The sequence below is a fragment of the Tyto alba genome, unplaced genomic scaffold (genome assembly GCF_018691265.1).
Source record: "Tyto alba isolate M040663 unplaced genomic scaffold, T.alba_DEE_v4.0 Super-Scaffold_20000042, whole genome shotgun sequence".
NCBI classification, from domain to species: Eukaryota; Metazoa; Chordata; class Aves; order Strigiformes; family Tytonidae; genus Tyto; species Tyto alba.
Genome location: NW_024881293.1, coordinates 4,843,261 through 4,866,160, shown reverse-complemented (window position 1 = coordinate 4,866,160; position 22,900 = coordinate 4,843,261). Strand labels below are relative to the sequence as shown.

The following is a 22,900-nucleotide window of genomic DNA, read 5'->3' as shown; positions in this document are numbered from 1 at the left end:
TTGGGACTAAAAAACAACGGAGCAGAACATAGCTCAACACCAGGCCACAGAATTAAAGACTTTGCCAAAATGGAGTGATTCATTGCCCTGAAAAGCTCCAATCCCTCCATGGGTGTTGAAAACCCCATCAAGTTACTCACTGATAATTATGTAGTCTGCTGCATTATGGTGAAGTACGAACCATGCACCACTGAATGAACTGGGTGCTCTGTGATCCGCAAAGCTTCCATGCCTGGAAAGTAACAGTCAACTGTCTACGGGCTCAGCGCTAACCACGTGTCGCGGTATTTTAGAAGAACATGACCACCCACATGAGTTGTTCCCAGCTGCGGCCCTGCAGCAGGATCCTGTTCCTTCCTGGACGTATTTTTCCCAATTCCCCACCTGTAGCTGCTCCCTGTGACCGGCTTGGCCAGGCCCTGCTTCGCCTCCTCCTTGGTGCTGGAGCGTTGGACCGTGGGGGGGTGTGGTGCTGGGGGGGGACGTGCCTCCTTCCCCCTCAGCCTTGATTGCCACTGTTCCTCCAGGCTCTCCTCAGTGCTCTGACTGCCAGGGAATATACTACTTTGGGTATGTTAGACAAGTTGCAGTTGTAGCAAAAGGTCTTTGTGGGTTTATTATGGAGAATAGGTGTTCCCATGCTTCCCATGAAGCCTGTTTTTCTTCCAGGATTTTTTAGTTGAGGGATAGTCACACGTTGCACTGTGGAAGGGAGTTCTGCAATGAGGGGAATCCCATTGCAAGGTCAAAACATTGGAACGAGGCCATAGGCTGATCTGGGAAAGGCATGGTCTTGTCCCTTCTCACCTTCCCATGCCCTTAGCCTTCATTCTGGGACATGATCGCTCCTCGCCAAGGCACAGCACCATCCCCAGCTGTGAGAGCATGAAGCCCGGAGCAGGGACTGGTGCTTTGTCTTGCTGGGACACTTCAGAGCCCAGACTCACCTGTATAACCCCATGGGGACTCCCAATTCTCCTGGGTTTGCTTTCTCCCATTTCACCTGACACTACACAGCCTGTGTTCGGACTGATGGGGCCCTGGCTCTGCAGTATTTCAAGTACAAAACATCAAACCTGTGAAGTTCCCCAAGCCTGGAGTGGGGTCTAGGGGCTCTAGGGATCTGACAGTGCCCATTTCATCCTGACTGCACCATACAAAGCCATTTTATTGCTTGCAAAGTCAGTTATGTCTGTGCTTGCTCCAGAACTGCCTCGCCCTTCCAGCCTGACTGACTGATCATTTCTTCTGGGCACATTTTTCTTTCCTTTCTGAGAACATCCCCTCGAGACAAGCTTTAAGTCTAATAAAAAGCAAAGGAAATCTTTTGAACTGACCGCTTTCCCTAGGCACGCCATGCCGACACAGTACCCCACGAGGCCCCCCCCGATGACTCCTGGGCTCCTAGCAAGGAGACTCATTTGAATCCCAAGCTGTTTTGTGACAGTGCAATATGGCTCATGTACCCACAGCAGCACCACATGATTTTTTTTTGGTGCTTTTTCTGCTTTGCTGGAGGTGCAGATTCATGTGGGCTGCACAGCCATGAATCAGGTTGAAATGCTGCTGGGTTGCATACAGCTAAGGCAAAGCAATATCGGCCAGGAAAACCCCTTGGACTTAAACTCATTTTATAGGTAGATGACTCTTTGCAGTGCCAAACTCCCCAAAACAGCATGTTATACCCCTGACAGCTGTGGCTTGGAAATAGTTCCTGACTTAACCTGGAGCATTACCCTTCTTGATGCAAAGGCACAAGAGGGTAGCCTTCCCTGCAAACACATGCTCCTGAGCAATCAGATGTTGGAAATGATAAAACTGGATTTTTATGCTGCATAACTGCTGGATTAGAGACTCTCCACCATCTCTGCACTTTGTAAAAGTCCCTTGATTACTATGCATGAAAAATCACACAGAGGTGCTGAGTCTTATAACGAGCTAGAGAAGATGGAGCACAAGAAAGCCTAAGGGTGAGTGAAATACAACACTGTAGTAGTTGAGCAAAAGACTGATGGTGAAGTATGGGAGGGTGCTGTTTGGGAATAGAATATATATTATGCAAGTTCATAATTAGCTTGGCAGCGGGCAGAAGTAGAGTGTAAAGCAAACCCTCTGACCTGGGAAACTCAGCACGGAGCCTCTTGCAGCTCTGTATTCCCGTTCAACCAAACCAAAGCTGTGAGAGAGGATGGGCTGTAGAAGACCAGCCTAAAGTCTGCCTCTTGTCCCTTGTGTAGGCTCTTCTTTCCTTGTGATCACAAAAACAGCACAAAGCAAGCAAATTTCATCCTCTGCAGTACGAGCGACAAGCTGGATGTGGGGAACCTGCATCCCCCCACTCGCACGGTCCCATCCCTGGCACACAGGACTCACTCATGGTTCTGGCCACGGATGCCGTGCCAAGAGTCGTGTCCGCTCCACTGAATCGTGTGTCCCGCGAGAGAGGGCGCAGCTGAAGACACTGGCACTACAGTAGCTAAAGGCAGCGTTGATCAGGCATCCATGATCAGAAGTCTGGCACTGTTCAGGTGTTGGTACAACTTTTCCTGGATCAGCAGATTTTAAACTGCACTGTACCATATGTATTAAAGTAAAAGTCAGAGCTGACACTAAAAATGCCACTTTTCAGTCATGTATCCTGCCTGATTTTTCATTCAAAGGAAAAGTTGAGCATCTCTAAGGATATGAGATACCTAGCTGGCATGAGTTTCTGTGGGAATCCAGGCTTGTTACCACTTAATCAAATACTCAGTGCACTGTTGTAAAATAATATATTTCTTTCATGGTTTGGGAAGGGGATGTATGTCTAATGGAGTAGAGACTGGGAACAGATTTTTTCAGGAAACATAAAGCCACTGTAGCTAGTAATCCAGTTTGACAGCCCGTGCAAGTACACTAACACATTGGTGTAACATGCTGATGGAGCAGATGGACAAAAAATACTGACACAGATCTGGCTTACAGGCATCCAACACCTAGAAGTGGAAAACGATTCTCGTGATCAAAATCCCTTTCCTTTGCAAGGCCTAGTCATTCCTGGTGCTTTACAGGCCATGGTAAAATTGTAAGTGTAATATATGTAAGTTTTGATTGCTTGCAACATGCTCATGAGCACAGAAGCTGACTAGGCCAGCCTTTTTTTTCCCTTCCCTGTTTAAAGTGGTTGGGCAAGAGAGTTCAGAGCTTGGCAGAGTGTGAAATCCCTGGTTCAAATGGCTGAGGATGCCAAGGCAGGGAGCAGAACCACCACAGATCAGGACTTGTTTGCCGGTGCATTAATATGCTTAATAACCATTATGCATTCCAGGGCGTGAGCTTTCATAGCACCTTGAAAGCGCTTCCTGAATACTCGGGGACTTCTCTTTCTCACCAGTGCCTCATAAAACACCTGAAAAACATGTGTCTGAGTTGTTGTGTGTGCACCACCCTCACCTACTCCATCCGACAGTTCTGCAAGTGCCAGCCTGTTTATGTTTTGATAAGTTTCTTTTTGAAAAGCAGTTCTGTATCTAAGCAGCCTTATGAATGAGGCTTTCTGCCTGCGTTACTACGTCATCACAGTCAAAGTGAGATCTCTGGAGGGAAGCTGCAGAAGACAGCACTGTCGCTCAGATTTCTTCTCTTCATTGACTCTGCAGATCGTGGTATTTTTAAGGACCATTCATTGGAAAGGTAATGGCAGAGTCTGACTAATGTTGTTTCTGGGTATCTATTAAAATTATTGAATGACCATTTAAGATGTTTTTCTTCCAGGTATTCAAAACCTCCACTGACTTTACATCCCTCTCTCTTGCTTCTCATCCCCCTTTTCTGTCATGCTTTTTTGTCTTACAGCTTCACTCTGCAATTAAACACCATGGGTTTTAGGCACATGAATAATGAAATGACATGAGATGACAGACCTGATATCTTTCTTAATGCTTGTAACTTGAAGCACTTCTCTTAATTCTCCTGTCTTCTCCCAGGATTTTAGAGATGGACTGGTTAGTGTCCTGAAAATGATTTAAGAGCCACCAGTTCCTGACTTTAACAGCCAGACTGAAAGTAACTTCAGTACAATGAGTGGGGTAAGGAGAGGACCTAGGCGGAATTAGATCTTTTCAGGTCCTCATATGGAAACCTCACAATTACAGCACAAAAATTAACCTAAGAGCTGTCAGTGAGGATCTGCTATCAGAGTGACAAACCCTGCATGGCTGCAGGGACCTCAGCCTGCTGTCTCAGCAACAGTCTGATTTCTGATTTTCTCCAATTCCAGCTATCTTTGGTGGGTTTGGGATTTGAATTTTCTATGGAAATTACCGCCCCCAGTTTGCAAGCCAGCAGGGACAGAGCAGGGCACTTACAGACCTTGGTCAGAGAATTTTATATCAGACTTTCTATGAAACGGGTGCTCAGGATTTATTCAGTACTAAAGGGGATTTAATGGATGCTGAAGGTGCAGGTAGTATTAGACTAACTGACCATTTTTGAGAAGTGATGCTATGGACGCAGGTTTGTGTGCAGCTATGAATATGTAGCATGGGTCAGTGATCAGCATGCATGAGTATACGAGGAGGCCTGTGTTAGACACTCATGTACTAGGCAGAATACTTGGAATATTTTCTTTAAAATGGAACATTGCTGCACAACAACCATGGCAACAACAAAAAAGCAGGTAAGATGGCTGAAGTAGGTAAAATATATATTACTTTTTTAACACTGTAAATGCAAACCTACATATAAAACTACTACCTTCATTTTCAGGTGATAGTGAAGGGTTATTTGGAAGTGAACCAGTGCACAAATCAGGGTATACCAAAGAGTACGTTTCCCAGCAGCTAATGATCTGATATGGTGATTTGAGGTGAGACTGACAGCTTTTAAACCAGCTGGATATTAATTGCCAGGAATTGTGCATCCAAAGGCCGTAGCTGCTTATTCAAACCGTGACGAAACCATTAAGTAATCTCCTTTATAGAGGCCAGTGTGCCAGGATTGCACTGCCTCTTACAGGGTGTTTGAGACTCCTTGCTGAGCAGGTCTTTCCCTCTCACGTTGAAATATATTCTGCTATAAAGGGGAAAGAAAGCTAGAAATTGAGTAGCCGTTAAAAAATACCTAAATACCAAATATCATTTCTTAGGATGGAAACTGGAAAAAACAGTATGAATAAACCAATAACATTAGGAAAACTCATTTGTTTTCCTAATGAGTGCATAATACTTATGTAAAGTACAAGAGTTAGCAAGCAGGATTCTCTTGCCACAGAACAGGTACAGCACAGACAGTAGGATTTAAATTTCCTTCTTGTTGTCTTCCTGCCCTAAAATTCAAGCTCATTCTCATGGGAATTACTTTTAGCTGCTATCATCTTCCCCCATCTTGCACAGGCAGGGTGCAGTAGTTATGAGCTATTGGGAGAGGAAGGGCTGTGGGCACTTCTGCTCTTGCTGAATGTCCCTGCACAGACCTTGCCTGCAGCAAAAAAACACTGCAGGTCTGAGCAAGCAAACACCAGGGCACAGACGACTTGGGGAAAGCAGGGACTGATTTCCTGAACTCTGAAACCGGATGCATCTGTCAATAGTTTGGCTCTCCACGTCATGCAAGTCTGCTTTTATAATCAAAAGGAAGCAGGCATGTCTGGATTGACCTCAAAGATACCCATATAAAACACAGCATCTGCATGGGCCAGTATGGAAGCTTAAGTTGGAAGATTCATACCTAGACAAGTAACTTTCACGTGTCTTCCTGGATCTTACGCTCTATGGAATATGGAGTAATATGCACCTCTAACATCCACTGAAAACCAACTCTCCTAGACTGTGGTTAGCTCAGCAAACACACTCTGGCCTGTGCATTCAGCTCCCTCAGCACATACCTCAGACACCAGCAAAGAGTTGAGCAAGTTTTAAGCAAATTGAGTCAGAGACTTCATACCCACTATTCCTTCCCATTAACATAGGCCTGTGAAAAAACCCTTCTCTTGGTCCTTTCTTTCTTTCTTTCTGGAATAAATGTTTGCTCGCATCAATATAGGATGCCCTGTTCCATGGGTGAGACCCAGCTTCTCTTTTCCACTGATTTGCTTTCTTGTTTTCTGTATTTTCCAATTTATCTATCACAGCAGGAACCCCAGTTAACCTCTACCATCTCATTACAGTCTCATTTATTTGATTTCTCCCACTGCATTCCTTAATCCAAATCCATGTTTGCGCTCCCTTCCCTACCTTCCTCACCTATCAACAGCCTTCTGACATCTTCAGAAAAACACTGCAGAAGCCTTTTCCTCTGGCCAGGCCTCAGATAAAGCATCTCTTCCAAACCAGTTCAGGTCCTGCTGTCTCCTCTCATATAGCTTTCTCCAGTCCCCTAGTATGGGCTCCCGTATTTTAGGGAAAATAGACCACAACCCTTCCTCAGGTGTGGCCTCTTCATCGGATGCTGAATGAGCTGCACCTTTCTGATCTCTTATCTCCCAGCACTGCTCTCTGCAGTGGTGGGTGAGGGTCCTGCTCTCTGGCCCAAGGGCAGGCTCGGCACCTCCCTGGAGAGCTGATTGCCGTGCTTGTGGGGAGCCTGGAGAGTGGGTTCCCCTTCTCATGGGTACTTTTAGGGTCACTACATTCATCTACTGCACTGAGCTGTGTAGGGGTTAATGAATTACTGTTTACACAGCTCTTTGAAGATGAAAAGTGCAATGGAAGGGCTCTGTTATTGTTACCATGTATGAAGAGTTCTGTACCAAAGGCAACTGTATTGTGTTTGGCCACTGGATGTCACAGCTGCTCAGCACACAATGCAGCTGAAATAAGAAAGGAAAAGTGCTTACCCAGCAGTGGGCAACAGCCACATTTCCAGACTCGTTATTTGTCCTGTGAAGAGTGTTTGTTTGTTAAGGGGCTTGGGGTCTTCTCCTCTGTTTATTCACTGCTAATACTGGTTTTCAGAGAGACTGAGCTGCAACTGTGCTTCCTCTGCATGTTATTACACTGGGAGATCAGGAGCAAAATTAATATTTTCATGGAAGGAGGTGCAGATATATATACAATACTAATAACACAGTGTCTGAGAAGGTGGGCAGGTATTTGCACATGCTGACAAGCAGTCTTGTCACTGAATTATTCTTTCTTTATCCCACCACCATCCAGTCCACAGCACAGAGCCCTGGTATGATGGAAAAATTTCTCCCTGGGCAGCACTCCTTCAATCTCCATGCTCAGGCCATGTTCCTTTGTACCTCACACTAAATGGCGAGGAAAGATTGACCTCCCCCCCCTAATCTTCCCCTCACATTTTGTTTTTTTTTTCAAAGTCTCAAGTAGATATCCAGAACATGAAGTCACTTTCAGCAAAATCTGCAGAGCAGACCTATATAGATATTACAAGAACTGTAATTACGTTTCCTGGAAATGAAAATGAAGAGGGATTATTTGACCATGCTCTCTTCTTTTTATAGCATCACATTGTCCTTTTCTCCACCTTGGGGAAATGGCGAGCAAAAGGCTGCTCATGCTTCTGGTGCAGTGAGGTGATAACCACCCCAGAAGTGATGTGAACATTAAAGAGAGAAAAGTATTTTAAGATAATCCAAAGGCTATAGCTATAACTAAGAGTAATTGGCTGAAACTAAGCAAAAGAAAATTTAGGTTGACAATGAACTGCAGGTAGCTAATGCTGAGATCTGTTAGACCGTGAAATGGAATTCACAGAGGAAACCTCTCTGCTTGAAAATGGTTAAATCCTGCTTTTAGGAACACTGGTGTAAATCTCTGGTGTCTATCTGACAGCCTCAAAGCCCATTTCTATCACAAAGCTCCAGTAGAATCAACAAATGTATCTGAATTTATAACGGTAGAAGGTGAATTCAGTCAAGCACATCAAAATATTATATAAGAGGAAGAAGGCCTAAAGGGATTGTGTGAACTGGAGAAATGAATTCTAGCGCTTTTCTGCCTGAGTTCTGTGATCGCTGTATGTAGTTGAAAGCCAGGGGGCAAAAAGGAAAAAAAAACCACCATGGACAAAATTTCAAAGAAGTGAAGGTCAGTTTTGGAAGAAAGATGTAAAAACATCACAAGGATTGTTGCATAAAAGAGTCTCATGTTTCAATCTGCACAGCTTTATTCATGGGCTGGGCTGACCAGCACTAGCTCCTTTTGTCTTTCATAAAACTTGTGTAGGCTCTGAATACTTTTATTCATCCAGCATGACTTCAGCAGAGAGAGCTCTATGTGAACAGGTTTTAGAATCACTTACGAAAACCTAGATAGCCTGACTGAAGACAATCTGCCTGTCTCTCATCAAGCAGCTTGCTCCTGGTCAACTGTTTGCTGGACTTGGGAGTGATGCAGCTATTACTGCAACCCTGATGAAATTCCTTCTGATTCAGAAGGAAATGTGTTAACCCTTTCAAGTTTTGGTCAAAGGAGCACTGAGGTATTGAGCCAGCTACTTCAGTGCAATGTCAAGGTTTTAATGTGGCTACCAATACTCAGAATGGATCTGAAAGTCAGAGTTGAGATGAGTGTTAGGCCAGCGAGGACAGAGGGAATAGCCTGGGAGAAGCAGGGTTTAGAAGATGGCAAAGAGTCAGGGAAAACTGTAGAGATAAAAGTGAAGTGCATGGAAGCCAATGATGTGGGATAAAAGGCTTATTTCCTACTGTAGTTGAGGTGGGAGGGAGGAGGCTGAAGTCTGTGTAACTGCATCTGTGTGAAAATAGCCTGCCTTTGTGAGGAAATCATGCCAAGAATATTCATGGCTGAGATACCTGATGTTAGATTTTCCCACTGGCTAAATTCGGATGCAGAGATGAGTCCTGTTTAGACCTACAGTCGTCTTCACTTGTAAAACATCAGTTTATTTCAAGCACAGCTCTGCCATGATATCTGGAGTTCCTGGGCACTACATCCATACTTGTCTCTAGCAATTACATGGAGGTAGCAAAACAGATGACTAACAAAGACAAGCCTCAAGCCAGTCAGGTTTAATACCATATACACTAAAAAAAGCTGTAGCTCCAAGAACCAATAAGCAGTGGTTGATGTGTGCAATACTTTATACAGGAGAAAGACTCCTTCCATATTATTCAGCTTGTAGTTAGAAGCTTAATATTCAGATACACTTAAAGAGTTTAATTAAAATTATTGTTCTGTTGTAATTCTGAAACAAGTTCATACTTAGTGCCCTTAGTAAATCCTTTCCTCAGATTGCTGTGTCTTCTAGAGTAGCCACTAATTTGGGGAAAGCTAATTTGAGCTAACAAAGATGTGGTTTTTTGCTGTGCTGAGCACCCCCAGCTCCTGCTGATGTCAAGCGAAATGTCACAATTTTAGCATATTGCAAAAGCTCCATTAAAAATTAATTCACTGTCATCTCCAGTTTCCTGGCACCGGTACATTCCCAAATGGGCTTTATTTCAAATCCTTTGTGCAGACTGGGCTAGATGATCGATAAAGCACAGGCAAGAGAAACAGCCTGTCCCTAAACGACATCAATTTAAACATTCTTGGCGTGCACACCCAGGCAGGGTGACAGGAGGGATGCTTTGGTGCAGAGGTGACCTCCTGTTCTTGACTCTTGTTCACACCTTCTTGTGCTGCTGTGTGGAATCCTGGAGTGTAAACAGGTATAAACCCCCAACATTTCTCCCTCAGCTAATTTCAAAGTTTATTTACCCAACTGGATACACAAGGATTATGAAGTGCATTGCAGGGCATGTTTGATTAGTTTAGTCCTTACACAGTTCAGTGCAACTGTCAGAATAAATAATTTCTTTAGAGAAGAGAAGGAAAAATACACATTTGGTTCATCAACTCAATATTACAGCAGTTCCCAAAGATTAAATACGCACTGCACAAAACAGCAAACCAGGAGAGGCCTTTTAATGTTAACAATTCACTTGCAAAGAATAAGATTTTGAATAAAAAAACCTGCTTCTGTTCTTCAGTACTGTCTAATCCTAGAAACCTGAGTTCACATGAAATCTATAACTCACCTATGACTTTTATTGTTGAATTGTTGTTATTATGTACCTTATTGCTGAAAATAATAATTGCAAATATTATTGCAAGTGGCAGGAACATTGAAAACAGAAGTGCTGAGATTTCACTGATGTGAGCTTTCTTGCCAAGTGATTAATATTGCTGCCTGTCACCTAAAATCAACAGCAAAGTTGTACTGTGTTTGGTGGAAGCTGCAGCTCTTCTCAGTGAAAATTCCAGGTGAATTTTCAGGTGAAAATTCCATTCCTGGAGAGATTTCTGCTCCCCTTTTTTTATTAAACTGTGGGTTTATGGGAGGCACTGCTGGGCAGAAAGGGCTGTCGGTAGGGTGTCATTCCTGTGGGGGACAAGGTTTTTCAAAGAGAGTGACATTTGCCTAATACAGGATACAGAAAGGGAGGCAGAAGATCCATGGTCTGTTCCCTGGTTTGCCAAATGACTTTTTTATAGGACCTTGGAAAGTTATTTGGTTGGGATGCATTTTTAAGGAAATCTAGTGTCTGAAGATGTACAGAGCAGGTACTGAAGTCCACAAGAGCATTTAGACATCTGACACCTGATAGTTTTTATTTGAATTCCTGTATTTTTTTTTTAAAGAAGTCACCAGGGTTTCACTGTCTTGTGTCATGCCTGTATCTTTCAACAGTCTAAACAGTTTTTCAGAACTCTTAATATTCCAAAGGTTGCAAATCTCTCACATTCAAAACTAGATTTTCAGTGACTAGGGAAGGTGCTGAAAGCAAAATTCTTCGAAATACTAGGCATGTGGGTGTGGAGCACTTTTAAATCTGGCCTCAGAAGTCCGATTTTCAACGGAGTTACATGTCTACAGTTTTGACTTCCAGTAAGATCATGACCGTTTGGCACTTTTGAAAACCAGTCCCATAAATGCCTTCTGCCTTGGCTCCTTCCTCTGTGTAATAAGGAAACAGTTGGCCATCTCAAGGCAGCGTTCTGAGCTCTGTGTTAGGTAGCTTTGTTTACAAAGCACTGTTTTAAGGATACTTGCAACGAAGCTTTTCTATCTGCTCAGGAAAAGCGGGCAGTGAGTGTGTGGCAGCTGGGGTCAGACAGTGACTCCGAGGCCATCGGCTTTGACCATGGGGGGAAACCTGTTCCATTTGCAGGGGCAGCTTGCTGCAAAGGATCAATAAAGTGCCTTTAGTGTTTAAAGCTGACTGTCCAAATAAAACCTCTCTGTAGCTTTGTTTGCTGTTATTGTTTCGGATGGGTGAGAAGGGCGGGATGGGTGCTAGAAAGGCCAGACCTGGAGTAAATTGGTATTTACGCTTCCTGAGGATTTTTAAAGAAATGCACTCCCCACCTTGGTTCTGACTGCAGATACAGCGAGAGACATGTGGGTCACAGCTGTCTTGTTCTACCTGCTCCTGGTGCATCTGAGCTGCTCTCACCTAGTGCACTGGACATACAAAGGTAATGAAAAATGAAGCTGTTTTGGGATTGCTACTGCTTGCTAGAGTTGCTCCCATCCTTTTTGTGCTGCAGAAGCAATAGTCAGCTTGACTCTTTCAATCAGTGAAAGATCTCCACAGAGCAGCTAATTTATTCCACTTTATTGATGCCTGTGTGTCTTGAAAGTGATTCTCTTCAATGTCACCCCTTTTTACTCCTTTGTGTGGTTAGGACACATTGTCAGAGTTGGCAGACCAATGAGGTTCAAACAATGAGGGAAATCTTTACATTGTGTTAGAATAAAAGCTGCCCTTTGGATGATCCTGGAATGAAAAGCTTTAAATCCTGCCAGCTTATTATTTTATTGTCATATCCTATGCAGTACAGATCACTAAGAAGTGCTTATTTATGTATTTTGTGAGATTTTTATCTGATTTTCATTTGTTTCAGGGTGTTGTTTGCAGAGCTCATTGAAGTAAACGGTAGTCCTTTTGTGATCTTTAGTGGGCTGGGAATCAAGCTAAAACAAAGAATATTGTTGAATAGATGCCATATTGCAATTAGGACACTAAGCTGTTTGCAGAAGTTTTCCCTGGATTTTCTTTTGGCCAGGCTGTCTGCATCGCCTAAGCCCCCCATATTTAATCAACGTCAGGAAACAAATACCTGCAAACTGACTTTGCTTAAATGAAATAAAAAGAAAAGAATTAGCAAATAGTAACAAATCTTCACATGTGGCTGTAATTATAATAATTTGAAAATTAGGAAGATGGTGAAGTAGCTTTGAACTATTTTCTTTTTACAACAATCACTTCTCCTTCCAAACCATCTTTGCAGGATTTGAAGTCAGTGAGTTCAACAATCACATGATTATTCCTTAGCTCTAGCTTTGTTTGTCTCAGACAGACATAACTCTGACATCAATCAATATATTGCAGTTCTGAGGTGAAGAAAAACAGGTTTCCTTACTGATTGTCAGTCACAGCCATGACAGAGATGGCATCAAAATTTCTACTTGTCCTTAAAGTCATAAATACAGCACTGTGGAGAGGGCAAGTAGCCTTGAAGCATTCAAGCATTTGTGAAGAGTTTCAGAAGCACACAGACCTCTGCAGGAAAGATTCAAATTAGGGCTAAAAGCCATTGGAAAAAGGACAGCATCCAGCATGGCAGCTCTCCTACACATTTGCTTCCTCCATAGGCGAGCAGAGGTTTGTAGTATTACATACCTGTGGTGGTGATGAGCACGTGCAGGTGAACCCAGGGCCTTGAGATCTTCCTCCCATGTCGAGGGTTTGTGTCTGAGCTGGGGACACTGAGCAGAAAAAGGAGCTGGTATTAACACTCAGCGTGATCTTTAGGGACTGCTAGGCTTGGGGGCTGAAGTAGCATCAAGGGCTCAGAGCAATCAGCTGAATCCCGAAACTGGGATGCTCAGGGCCTATTCCACACCAGGATCTGTCTCATAAAATCAATAAATCACTTTCTCATTATTTGCTGTGTGTAAAAAGGGGGTGCCAGGAAGAGACATAGCACTGCACTCAGAATAGAGTGGGATTTGTTAATAAAAACAAATCAAAGCCACCCCAGACCTCTCCTATCCCAGAAAACATACAAAAGGTTAAATTAATTTAAACCATTTCACTCCTATTCTTCGTTATCTCTCTCCGTAGTTAAAAATAGCAAATTTTCTGCCAGTTCCTGATCCCAACCAGAGACTTCCCACCTATTGCCCTAATCCTGTTCATTCTCATATTGGTTGAGAACCTGATTCCACACCTTTAGCAGCTGAGAGCCATTTAAATCCCCATTTCTATATAAACACTGCTTCTCTTTTGGTGAACGTTCAGTCTCCAGTGATCGGTAAGCTATTACTGCAATGCAGGTTTCTCATTTTGCAGCACAGTTGTCCTGTAGACAGAATAATGTATATTTTCACTCTAGGGATGGCAGAGCAGTCTTTTATTGCTGCAGCTCCTGGTGTTATAATAACTAGATTGACATGTCCTGCCAGCAATTGAGAAGAGTTTTCCGACTTCTGAGCTAACACCAGTTCTCACCATGTCCAAATAACCTGGTTTGCTTCTCCTCCACACAGAAGGAGAGCTGGATGAAGAGCACTGGGGAAGGCACTTTGCAGACTGTGCTGGCAAGCACCAATCTCCAATTGACATCCAGAGGAAAAAAGTGCAGTACAACCCCCAGCTGCTGCAACTGGAGCTGAGTGGTTACGATGGGCCTTTGCAGGGGGATTTCACAATGACCAACAACGGTCACTCTGGTAAGACTGGGGGGATCCTTCTCGTTACCTACCTAGAAAGAGGAGCCAGTCAACAAGTCATTGTTGACAAAGGAGCAGCCTGAAACAGAAATCAGAACACAGAGCTCAGTTTATTTGGTCCTGCAGCAGCTCCAGCTGTCAGTCACCCTTCCGTCAGAAAGAGCGGCTCTAAGGCACAAGGAAGCAAGTGCTGCCCATACCCATTTTGCCCCATTTTGCCCCATTTTGTCCCATTTTGCCCCCTGAGCCATGGCTCCGTACCTGCATGGCTCCCCGCATCACCGCACACACAGCAGCTGGGGCATCCCACGCGTGGTCTCCATGACAGTGGGTGATGCTGGCAGCCACCACCACAGGGAACAGGCCAGCAGCAGCGAACCAAAGGCCTCATATTTTTTGAAAGACAAATGTCTGTCATGGTAGGCCTGTCCTGAAAACCCAACGCTTTTATCCCCACCGCTTTGTTAGCGTTCTGCACTGACCAGTGCAGGGTTCGGTGCATCGTACCGGGTCAGGCCCCGCAGTGGGTTCAGGGAGAGAAAGATCATGCCTTCCTCCTGGGGCAGCTGATGGAACAGATAGCCAAACCGGACAGATTTCCCCTTTTAAGCTATAAAATACGCTGTGGTGGATCCTTGGGAGGTTTCACATGCACTTATTGTGTTTGGGGTACAAAGGTGACATTATGCGTTCAGGTATGTGTTTTCCCAGCACGCGCAGGATATGGGAACAGCTCCCACGTGTTCATCTCAGCACTCTGCCACAGCTAGAACACGAGCACAAACCTTTTGTGCCCAGCAAGTGATACTAGGTTGAAATGCAGTGGAATGAGCCGGCTTTGCTGTAGCAGTAGGCAGTTTTTTCTTTCCGGGCAGAGCAGATGTCCTGGGAGGATGTCAAGCTCGTGACAATGTGGGAACAGATTATTCGTTTTAGCTGATTGAATTGCTATTCACAGATAATGCCCTTTTTTTTTTTTTTTTAACTCACCTTTGCTTTGCTATCTCACTTCATTCTACTCTCCTAGTTTTGCCGTTTCCCCCAATCACACAGGAAAGCTCTCCAAAACCACATATATAAACCAGAGAAATAAAAGGCAGTTATGTCTCTGCAATATATTTTCTCTGTTAGACATTAGAAAGGGATAAAAGGCAGATAGAGCATTGTAAATTGGCCTTTTATTTCAGTGTACTATAAGATTGCAGGACTATAGCAATGAGTGATATTTGGGGCACACTGACTCCTCTCTGCATTCAGAAAATGCATCTTTTGCCCCTGTGCAATAATAAGAAGTGATACAAATGGAGAAACATTATTCAGTAGCAAGTTTGCATCTGAGGTTCAGTTAAATGTAGGTCACAAAGTACAACACAGGGGAGAATCCCTGCCTTACAGTCAGAGGATTATTATTTCAGGTCTCGGGAAGGGAAGCTGAAGCACAGTGTGGGTTAAAAGACTTGCCTTTGGCCACACAGTCTCAGGGCAAGACATATAATTTAGGAGGTCCTGGATTCCCCTGCTGCAGTCTGTAATTCATTGTCTAAATAATTCATCAGCTGGTACTGTTGGGATAATGCTTTTGGACTACAGATGAGCAATGAGAGCATTTTCCAATAGCTGCAGAGGGGATGGAATGAGTATTTTTGGGAAGGTGTTTGGAACACAAAGCTGGTAGCTTTTTAATCCTGCACAACAGTCCTTTCTTCCTCTCTGTGACAGAGATAGAGAAATACAGTGTGAAAGCAAGGAAATGAAGTGATGAGACACACTGCTTTCAGAGAAAGACTGCTGTGATTGTATTTCTAAAAAAATCATAACCCCTGTTTGTTGCCCACACGAGCTCAATATTCAGTCAGAAGCTCTCATGTCAGCATTGCTACCCCAACTGCTTACAAATTAATTCCTGCAGGTTTAGCTTTCAGATCTGTCTGCATGTGTGTATTTTCCTATTCTTTTGTTAACATCAAAACAATGATTTTCCGATGCAGGGCATTTTCATATAGCACAAAAGAAAATGACTGTCCTTATTCACAGCTCCTGTGAACTCAGGCTAGGTTTTCCTACTGGGTTCAGTGAGATGGGACAAGGTAGCCGTATCTCTCCAGGAAAATATTCCACTGGGTCAAATCAGAAAACATTCAGCAGATCTGACAGGGACAGGAGATGGATTTAACAGCAGGACTCTCCTTACAAGCTCCCAGGAGCTGAAGACCAAGTGTCTCACCTAAGAAACCAGCTACTTATTCTCTCTAGCTGTATAATTACCAGGCTGAATCCCACCTGATGAAGCCTACTTGCAGTAGTGCAGGGTGTCTGCCTGCAGACACACTCACACAGACAACCTTTCGTATTTGGCATTTGGACTTGTTTTTTTCTGTGGTGTGGTTTGTTTGTTTGTTTGAACAGGATTGGTCTTCTAGCAGGTAGCGAGGACACACACAGCTCTGGAAGATTAAAATGTCATCCATGCGGGATGTGTGCAGCTTGCTCCAGTAGCAGATTTGACTTAGAACTGGGACTTCAACTGTGGCCTTCATTAGTTAACTTGGTCACCTCAGAGGCCAGAGATGGAAAAATAGGTTGGCTGCACATGCTGTAAACTGTAAAGCAACGATGGACATGAGTCCCAACTGCAGAGCAGAAGTACTAGAGAAAGGCGTGGTTGCACTCAGATTCACACCGCACAATCCCAGCTGATTTTCCACTGCCTGGTACAACTAGAGCTAAGCAGGAGTAAGGCGCTTCCAGCTCAGAGCAGTCATACTTTCCACAGGTGAAAAGTAGAAGCAAACTGGGCTGTCACCTACCTTCATGGCTTCAGTACAGTATTTGCATAAGATATCTTACAGAAGACTTACGTTTCCCATAAAACAGGGACACAATTCTCCGTGTTTTGCAGAAAGTAGAAACCAGTGTGAGGTACTTGAGGTAAATAACTATAATTATGGAAGTCAGTCAGCAGGTATATTAAGTAAAAAGGTAGATATTTTTTTTTTTCCCCACTCTAGACTCTTTCAGATATTACAAGGAAACATGTTTTCATCTTGTCTGTCTGTAAACAACTTACAAACAAAAGAAACTTCTTGCAAACCCAAACTATGACTAATGAATCATATACTGTGCTGCATTTTGCAAGAATCATTGCTATTTTTTATAACATGCTCTGGGCTTTCATTAGGACAAGGCAATTCTCCATTTTCAATCATAGGTTTGGCATATTTATTAACATAACATATGATTTGTGGCAGTACATTAGCAAGAAGACAAATGTTTTATAGTCTCTTTGTGAATACTCCTTGGCAAGGAGAAGCAAAGAGATTTGTCTCTACAAATCCTTCAAGCATTAACAGAGCCTTTTCAAGCTTACAGGGCTCTGGTCAGTATGCCTGCTCCTAGAAGATGCAGAGTCCAGAATACTGGAAATTATGATGACAGGTTAGATGAGGCCAGTCACTTTCTTGAGTTCTATTTCCAAGGAAGAAAAGGGGGCTAAAGTAGTTAGTAAATCTGTGCAGAGCCTTGCAAGTTGTGATGTGCTGTGTGAGAGATTAGCATTAAAGCATTTTTATTACAGCCTTAGGAAAACCCCAGAGCTGCTATGGGCCTGGTGTGGTCTCTGTGGTGCTCAAGCCTGAGGTCAGGAATGATTTTGAGCACATCGAGCTTTAAACTTCGGTGGTTTCCCTTGCATACTGGAGTTAGTTCCCTGAACATGACTGTGCCAGCTTATTTCAGAGAGGATGTAATTGCAGAAAATCACTAGGCAGTATAAGCGCAGCTACAAGAACAGGCATGGCTGCACCCATTGCTGTCTCCAATCCTGTTTTTCAGTTCAGATTGATTTGCCACCCACCCTGCACATCTCCAGAGGGCTCCCAGGCCTCTACACAGCTGTACAGATGCATCTGCACTGGGGGGGCCTGGACCTGGAGACCAGCGGCTCTGAACACACCATAGATGGGATGAGATACTTCGCAGAGGTACTTGTGAACGGAGCGGGCTGGAGGGGGGGTGCGTTCCAAGCCTGGCAATTGGGAAATGGGAAGCTGCAGCCCCCAAAGCCTGCAGAAAGCAATGCAGAGGCAAATGGGAGGAACAGGGCTCCCGTAAGTGCAGGTGGTTGGTGCAATGCAGGGGCTGAGCCTGATGGTGCTGGCAGAGAATAAGAAAAGCCATTGAAATAGCAGTAATACCCTTCAAAGATGGAGATGTTCCTCCACATTCATCACAAACCTGTTAAACTAATGGTCTATTTGGCTGTGCTGTGAGGCACAAGCAGCAGGAAGCAGGATAGTGACTCTTCAGTCTGTATTTGGTCCTTTAACGCACTGAGGAGGCCATTTATCACTTCTTCCTAAATGACCCAGTCTCTCTTTTGGCAGCTGCACATTGTCCATTACAACTCAGCTGACTACTCGAGCTTTGAAGAAGCCAAAGACAAACCAAATGGCTTGGCCGTGCTTGCCTTCCTGTATGCGGTAGGTTTGATGCCCAGATTGCTGAGCAGGGACAGTCTGTGATTGCTACTTATACTGTAATCACAGTCTGAGCAGGTCCCGACACCAGCAGCCAGTGCTAGCTTTGCACATGTATCCTAAGACACCATGTCTGCCACCAGTTTGAGGAAGCTGTGCCGGAGCAGCACTGTCCTTCCCTTCTGCCATCTGGGGCTTGCACGATACCAGCCAATAAAACTTGGGAGCCCCAGAAATATATGCCCCATAAGAAGTACAGACGGATTGTCAGGTGTAGCAGCTGGGTTTTCCCTGCTGTACTTCAAGGCTTTGCTCTGATTTGCAAATGGGAACACTTGATTTTATGTGGATTTAGAAGGGGTGAAAATGGATCCTTACAGTTCACTATTCTACCCAAGATCTAGGTGTACATACCTTATCATGCCTAGGATTGTCCAGCCTGTCAAGAAATCTGTGATATTTGTTCTCTTTGTCTCCAATTCATCAATTAGCCTCCAAAGCTGATTAGTAGTATAGAAGGACAGGCAGGCCACTAACCTTTTGTTCAAGTTTCTATGCTGTGTTTAGGATGGACACTTCGAGAACACCTACTACAGTGAATTCATTTCCAAACTGGCAAAAATCAGGTTTGCAGGTAAGGCTGGAGAATGCCTTTCTCCATCCTCAATACTCCCAAATGCTGTGCATATGTACTGGGTCTGGGGCCAGACATTTTGCAGACGCTTTGCTTGCAATTCTGTGGCTGAGCATCCCCAGCCATGCACAACTTCACAACCCCTGCCCACGCATCTCCAAGAGCCGCCCACAGAGCAGGGGGTGTGGAAGATGCTCAAGGCACCAACGAACATAGTCCTGGTAGGTCTACACAACACACCGCAGCACCATCCACCAACCACCTCCGACCAGCCTGCGGTCTGTACGCCCAGACAGCAGGTTCTCTGTGCACTAATACACTTGGCTTCCTGGGAGGACTAACGGCCACTAGCAGAGCACTGAGGTGCAGTTGCCCACCACCTCCAGGACCCCAAGTACCTCAATGACAAACTGCAGATCCACTCAAAGGATCATCCATTACCCTCCACCTTCATCCCATTCTGCCAAAGGTCTAATACACCAGTGCTCTGGGCAAAGTGATTTGCCAACCCTCGCTCTAAAACCACTCTCCTCTTTCTCTTTGTTCCCCATTAGTTGTTAATATTGCCTCTCGGTTTCCTTTTGAGGTCAATCAACAAAGCTCATTTCTTTGGATGTCCAAGCCATGCTGCCAGAAAACCTCTCACACTTCTACAGGTACCAGGGCTCACTAACAACCCCACCTTGCTCCGAGAGTGTGATCTGGACCATCTTTCACTCTCCGATTGTCCTGTCACACACACAGGTCAGTGATAGCTGTTTACCAGTGAAAGCAGCTTCTTTTTGCGCCATGCTTCACCTTTCCACACACGTTTCCTTTCTGTCCTCCCATGATTTTGGGAACAGCCTGACAGAGGAGCTAGTGGGCATTTCTCATTTAAGGCTTTTGGGGTAGGCTCCTAAGGAACTGGAATTACAGGTGGCTGTAAGGACACTGTGATGCTACAGCACAGCAAGGGTCGGTCTCTGCAGAGCTGTTTACCTGAGCTCTGGTGAGGATTACAAACCCTCTCTGCTCAGTTAAGCTCAACCATGCTGAAGTGCTATAAAAAGGAAGAGATCAGTCAGAATCAATAAGGCAAAAACTATGGCAAGAGTCCAACACCCACCCACCCCCCACCAAAAAAAGAACCACATAAAAGAGCCATTCATAACATTAAAATAATTACAGAATAATTGGCACATTTTTAGAATAATATTTCAGGGTTTTTTTGTCTTGTACACTGTGCAGCTAGATTGGATATTTCAGTAGCCTGCTGTGAGTTTTGGCTGTGTGACAGGGGAGGGCTGGTCCAGGCACCAGCAGAGCCCTTACAGAGGAGCGTACAGCACCGGGCAGTAACCCAGCGTGTCCCAGCAGTTGCATTACCGTCACATGGCAGCATCCCCATCTCTCCTCTGCCCGCCTTGTCAGGGCAAAGGCTTTAGCAGGGAAAAAAATAACACAAGTGAAATACACTTACTGTTGAGTCTTGCAGAGTGGTTCATCTTCCTTAATGAAAAAGTACCAGAAACATTTTCTTCTAAGAGAACAAGATCAAGTGGAGACAACAGTAGCGAAGGATCACAGTGTGTTCTCATTTGAAAAAGAAATACTCTTTTTGGCAGGGGGAAGGCTAGTAGGCACTTGTGAGAAAGCTATATGTTACAGAATAGCAGCAAAATCTCCATCCATCCATATCATCAGGCAGGTGCTAAAAGCTTCCTGCAGGCAAAATATCTTTATCATTAATTAGCTGGTAAGAGCCCTCACGTTCTGTTCCTTTCCCTTGCTAATACACAGCCAGAGACCCTGTGGGTTCCTCTATAACAAATTGCCAGGTTTAATCCTGAGCTGCAGGATCTGCACTGCACCTCTAGGCAGAACTGCTGTTCCCACTGCCCTCCACAGTAAACCTGCATTGCTCACAGGTCAGCCTCCTGGAGAACACCTTGCTGGACTGGCAAAACAGGACACTGCGCAACGACTACCGGCACGCTCAGCCCCTCAACGGGCGGGTGGTGGAGTCCTCCTTCAGAGCCAGACTCACCCAAGGTAAGGACAAGAAGCCCATGTGGAAAGAGTTAAGTTGCAAATCACTTCAGCTAGGCAGGCTGGAGATGACCTGTCCCAGGTAGAGATGACCCATGCGCCCCTTTGTCCCCTGCCAACACATCTGGCTTCTGATGGTGCAGTGGTGGCTGGAGGTTGAGTGCCAGCCCTTTGTTTTGACTGCAGCCATGTCCCACAGATTGCCCAAGATAAGGGGTGCTACATGGCACCACACAAGAACGTGAGGTTCAGGTGTGTCTGCATCCATACGGGCAAGGTACACTAACTGTTGTAGGAACAGCTCTGGCATGGCTGATTACCATGCGGAGGTGAGACTGCATCTTAAAACAAAAGGTTTTCCCCAAACCTTCTACAAACTAGAAAGCAGAAAACTGACGACGTGCAGGTCCTGGCCTTCTGTAAATACAGCTGTCTGATTGCTCTAGAACAATGCCATCCAGAAGAATTCAACCTCAAACTGGAACAAATACAGATGCAGCTCCTAGACATGAAGAGCGAGTTGCTGAATGGAGTGAGCCACATAGGTAAGAAATACACATCTATTCTTGAGCCCAGCTTACTTGGCAAGGATGAAGAAACCATGCCCTGCTGTCCTGAATGGCCTAAGTCATTAACAGGTTTGATACCAATACGTGCAGGTAGAATTTTGTCCCATACCTGCTGATGGAATTTCTCCAACTACAACATCATTAAATCTAGCCCTACTCTAGCTAATCTCATGGCAACTGTCGCTTTCTTCTGCAAAATGTAAGCACATTTTTACAAACAGTGAGGAAATTTAGCTCACAGTTCCCCTAGAATAAAGAATCATCATCTTTATTTTACCTAAGATGAGAAGAAAGGAAGGCGGGGGAGAAATTATTTTCCCAAACAGTTGGGTGAGGGAGCTAAGCTTTTCATCATTTCAAGCTCCTTCCCTGTTGGTATAACATGTCAGTAACTGTGGCTCAAGACAGCTAAGACTGCCACAGCCCTCCCAGGTCCTATGGGTGTATTCTTCAGGATTTGGGCTGATTTATAAGCACAGCAGGAAATGTAACAGCTGGCTTTTGGCTTATTTCAGGTATTAAATCCAGCACTTTTCCAGCTTTCTACTTCCCTGTGGAAAACATTGAGAGTTTTGTGTATGTTCATCCCCTCCGTGATATGTCCCTCCAAGCCTTCACCTTATGTTTCTGGACAAAAGCCCAACATGCTGGCAGTCAGACTGTTCTTTCCTACTCCACACAGGAGAGGGATAATGAGCTAGTGATGACTGTGGGCACAGATGTGGGATTGTGGATAGGAGGCCATTGCATCAGCTTCCCCCTGTACCACAAGGCAGAAGATTGGCTGCACTACTGCATGGCATGGGCCTCCCAGTCTGGAATGGCAAATTTATGGCTCAATGGAGCAGCTGGCAAAGGAAAGAGTATCCAGAAGGGGTACGTGAGCCAGGCTGGAGGAACGCTTGTCCTTGGGAAAGCCAGAGACACTCTTCTTGGGACGTTCTCCAACGGTTTTGCAGGGTGGATGACTCATGTGAACCTCTGGAGCCAAGTTCTCAGTCCTGCAGATGTTCGGGCACTTGCACTGTGCAAACCAGGGCAACTGAAGGGAGATATCATAGCATGGGGAGAAACCTCCATGACCCTCTTGGGGGGGGTGGTTCTGGAGTCTGACACCAGCTGTCAGTGACCCCAGCTTTTTTTTTTTTTTTTTTTAAGGCAGCAGAAGAATCCAAACTGCTTGCTGGGGAAACTGAGAAAAACTCAGCTTAGTTGCTCGTTTCTCCTTCTGCTTTGTATAGGGTCACTTTGAACCTGCTAGTGCTCCAGGATGTTTCTTCAAGAGAGCAAAGCTTCGATCAGTGGGATCGAGGCAAAGGAGAGCAGAACTTGGCACAGTCTGTAGTCACATCCCTCCTAGAAGTTTGATTTAGGTCCCCATACATAGATCTTTCTACATGCCAGAGAGCCTCTCTCTTTGGTCAAAGGAGCCACTTTCTCAAATAAAATTTCTCTTACATACTTCACTCGGTCTCAGTTTCTCACCATCACATCACTGCCCCTTCCCC

General features: G+C 44.7%; 1 protein-coding gene across 2 annotated transcripts; it reads left to right on the top strand.

Annotated features, from left to right (window-relative positions):
• Window positions 1–3,460: 3,460 nt before the first annotated feature.
• CA6 (carbonic anhydrase 6) lies at window positions 3,461–22,858 on the top strand. 2 transcript variants are annotated; one of them, XM_033007581.2, is made up of 10 exons: window positions 3,461–3,672; window positions 11,331–11,423; window positions 13,501–13,683; window positions 17,515–17,663; window positions 18,066–18,161; window positions 18,726–18,792; window positions 19,379–19,536; window positions 20,703–20,826; window positions 21,270–21,368; window positions 21,908–22,858. In XM_033007581.2, the coding sequence occupies exons 1-10, from the start codon at window positions 3,522–3,524 to the stop codon at window positions 22,519–22,521; spliced, it is 1,734 nt and encodes a 577-aa protein (XP_032863472.2). In that variant the 5' UTR covers window positions 3,461–3,521; the 3' UTR covers window positions 22,522–22,858. The 2 variants fall into 2 exon arrangements, with proteins under 2 accessions (XP_032863472.2, XP_032863473.2); XM_033007582.2 differs by lacking the exon at window positions 11,331–11,423.
• The last annotated feature ends 42 nt before the right edge of the window (window positions 22,859–22,900 follow it).

Coding starts and splice junctions, on each gene's coding strand:
- CA6 (XM_033007581.2), top strand. CDS start 3,522: ATGAATGAGGCTTTCTGCCTGCGTTACTACGTCATCACAGTCAAAGTG. Junction 13,684..17,514: donor GACCAACAACGGTCACTCTG/GTAAGACTGGGG, acceptor CCTGTTTTTCAG/TTCAGATTGATTTGCCACCC. Junction 19,537..20,702: donor TTGTCCTGTCACACACACAG/GTCAGTGATAGC, acceptor CATTGCTCACAG/GTCAGCCTCCTGGAGAACAC.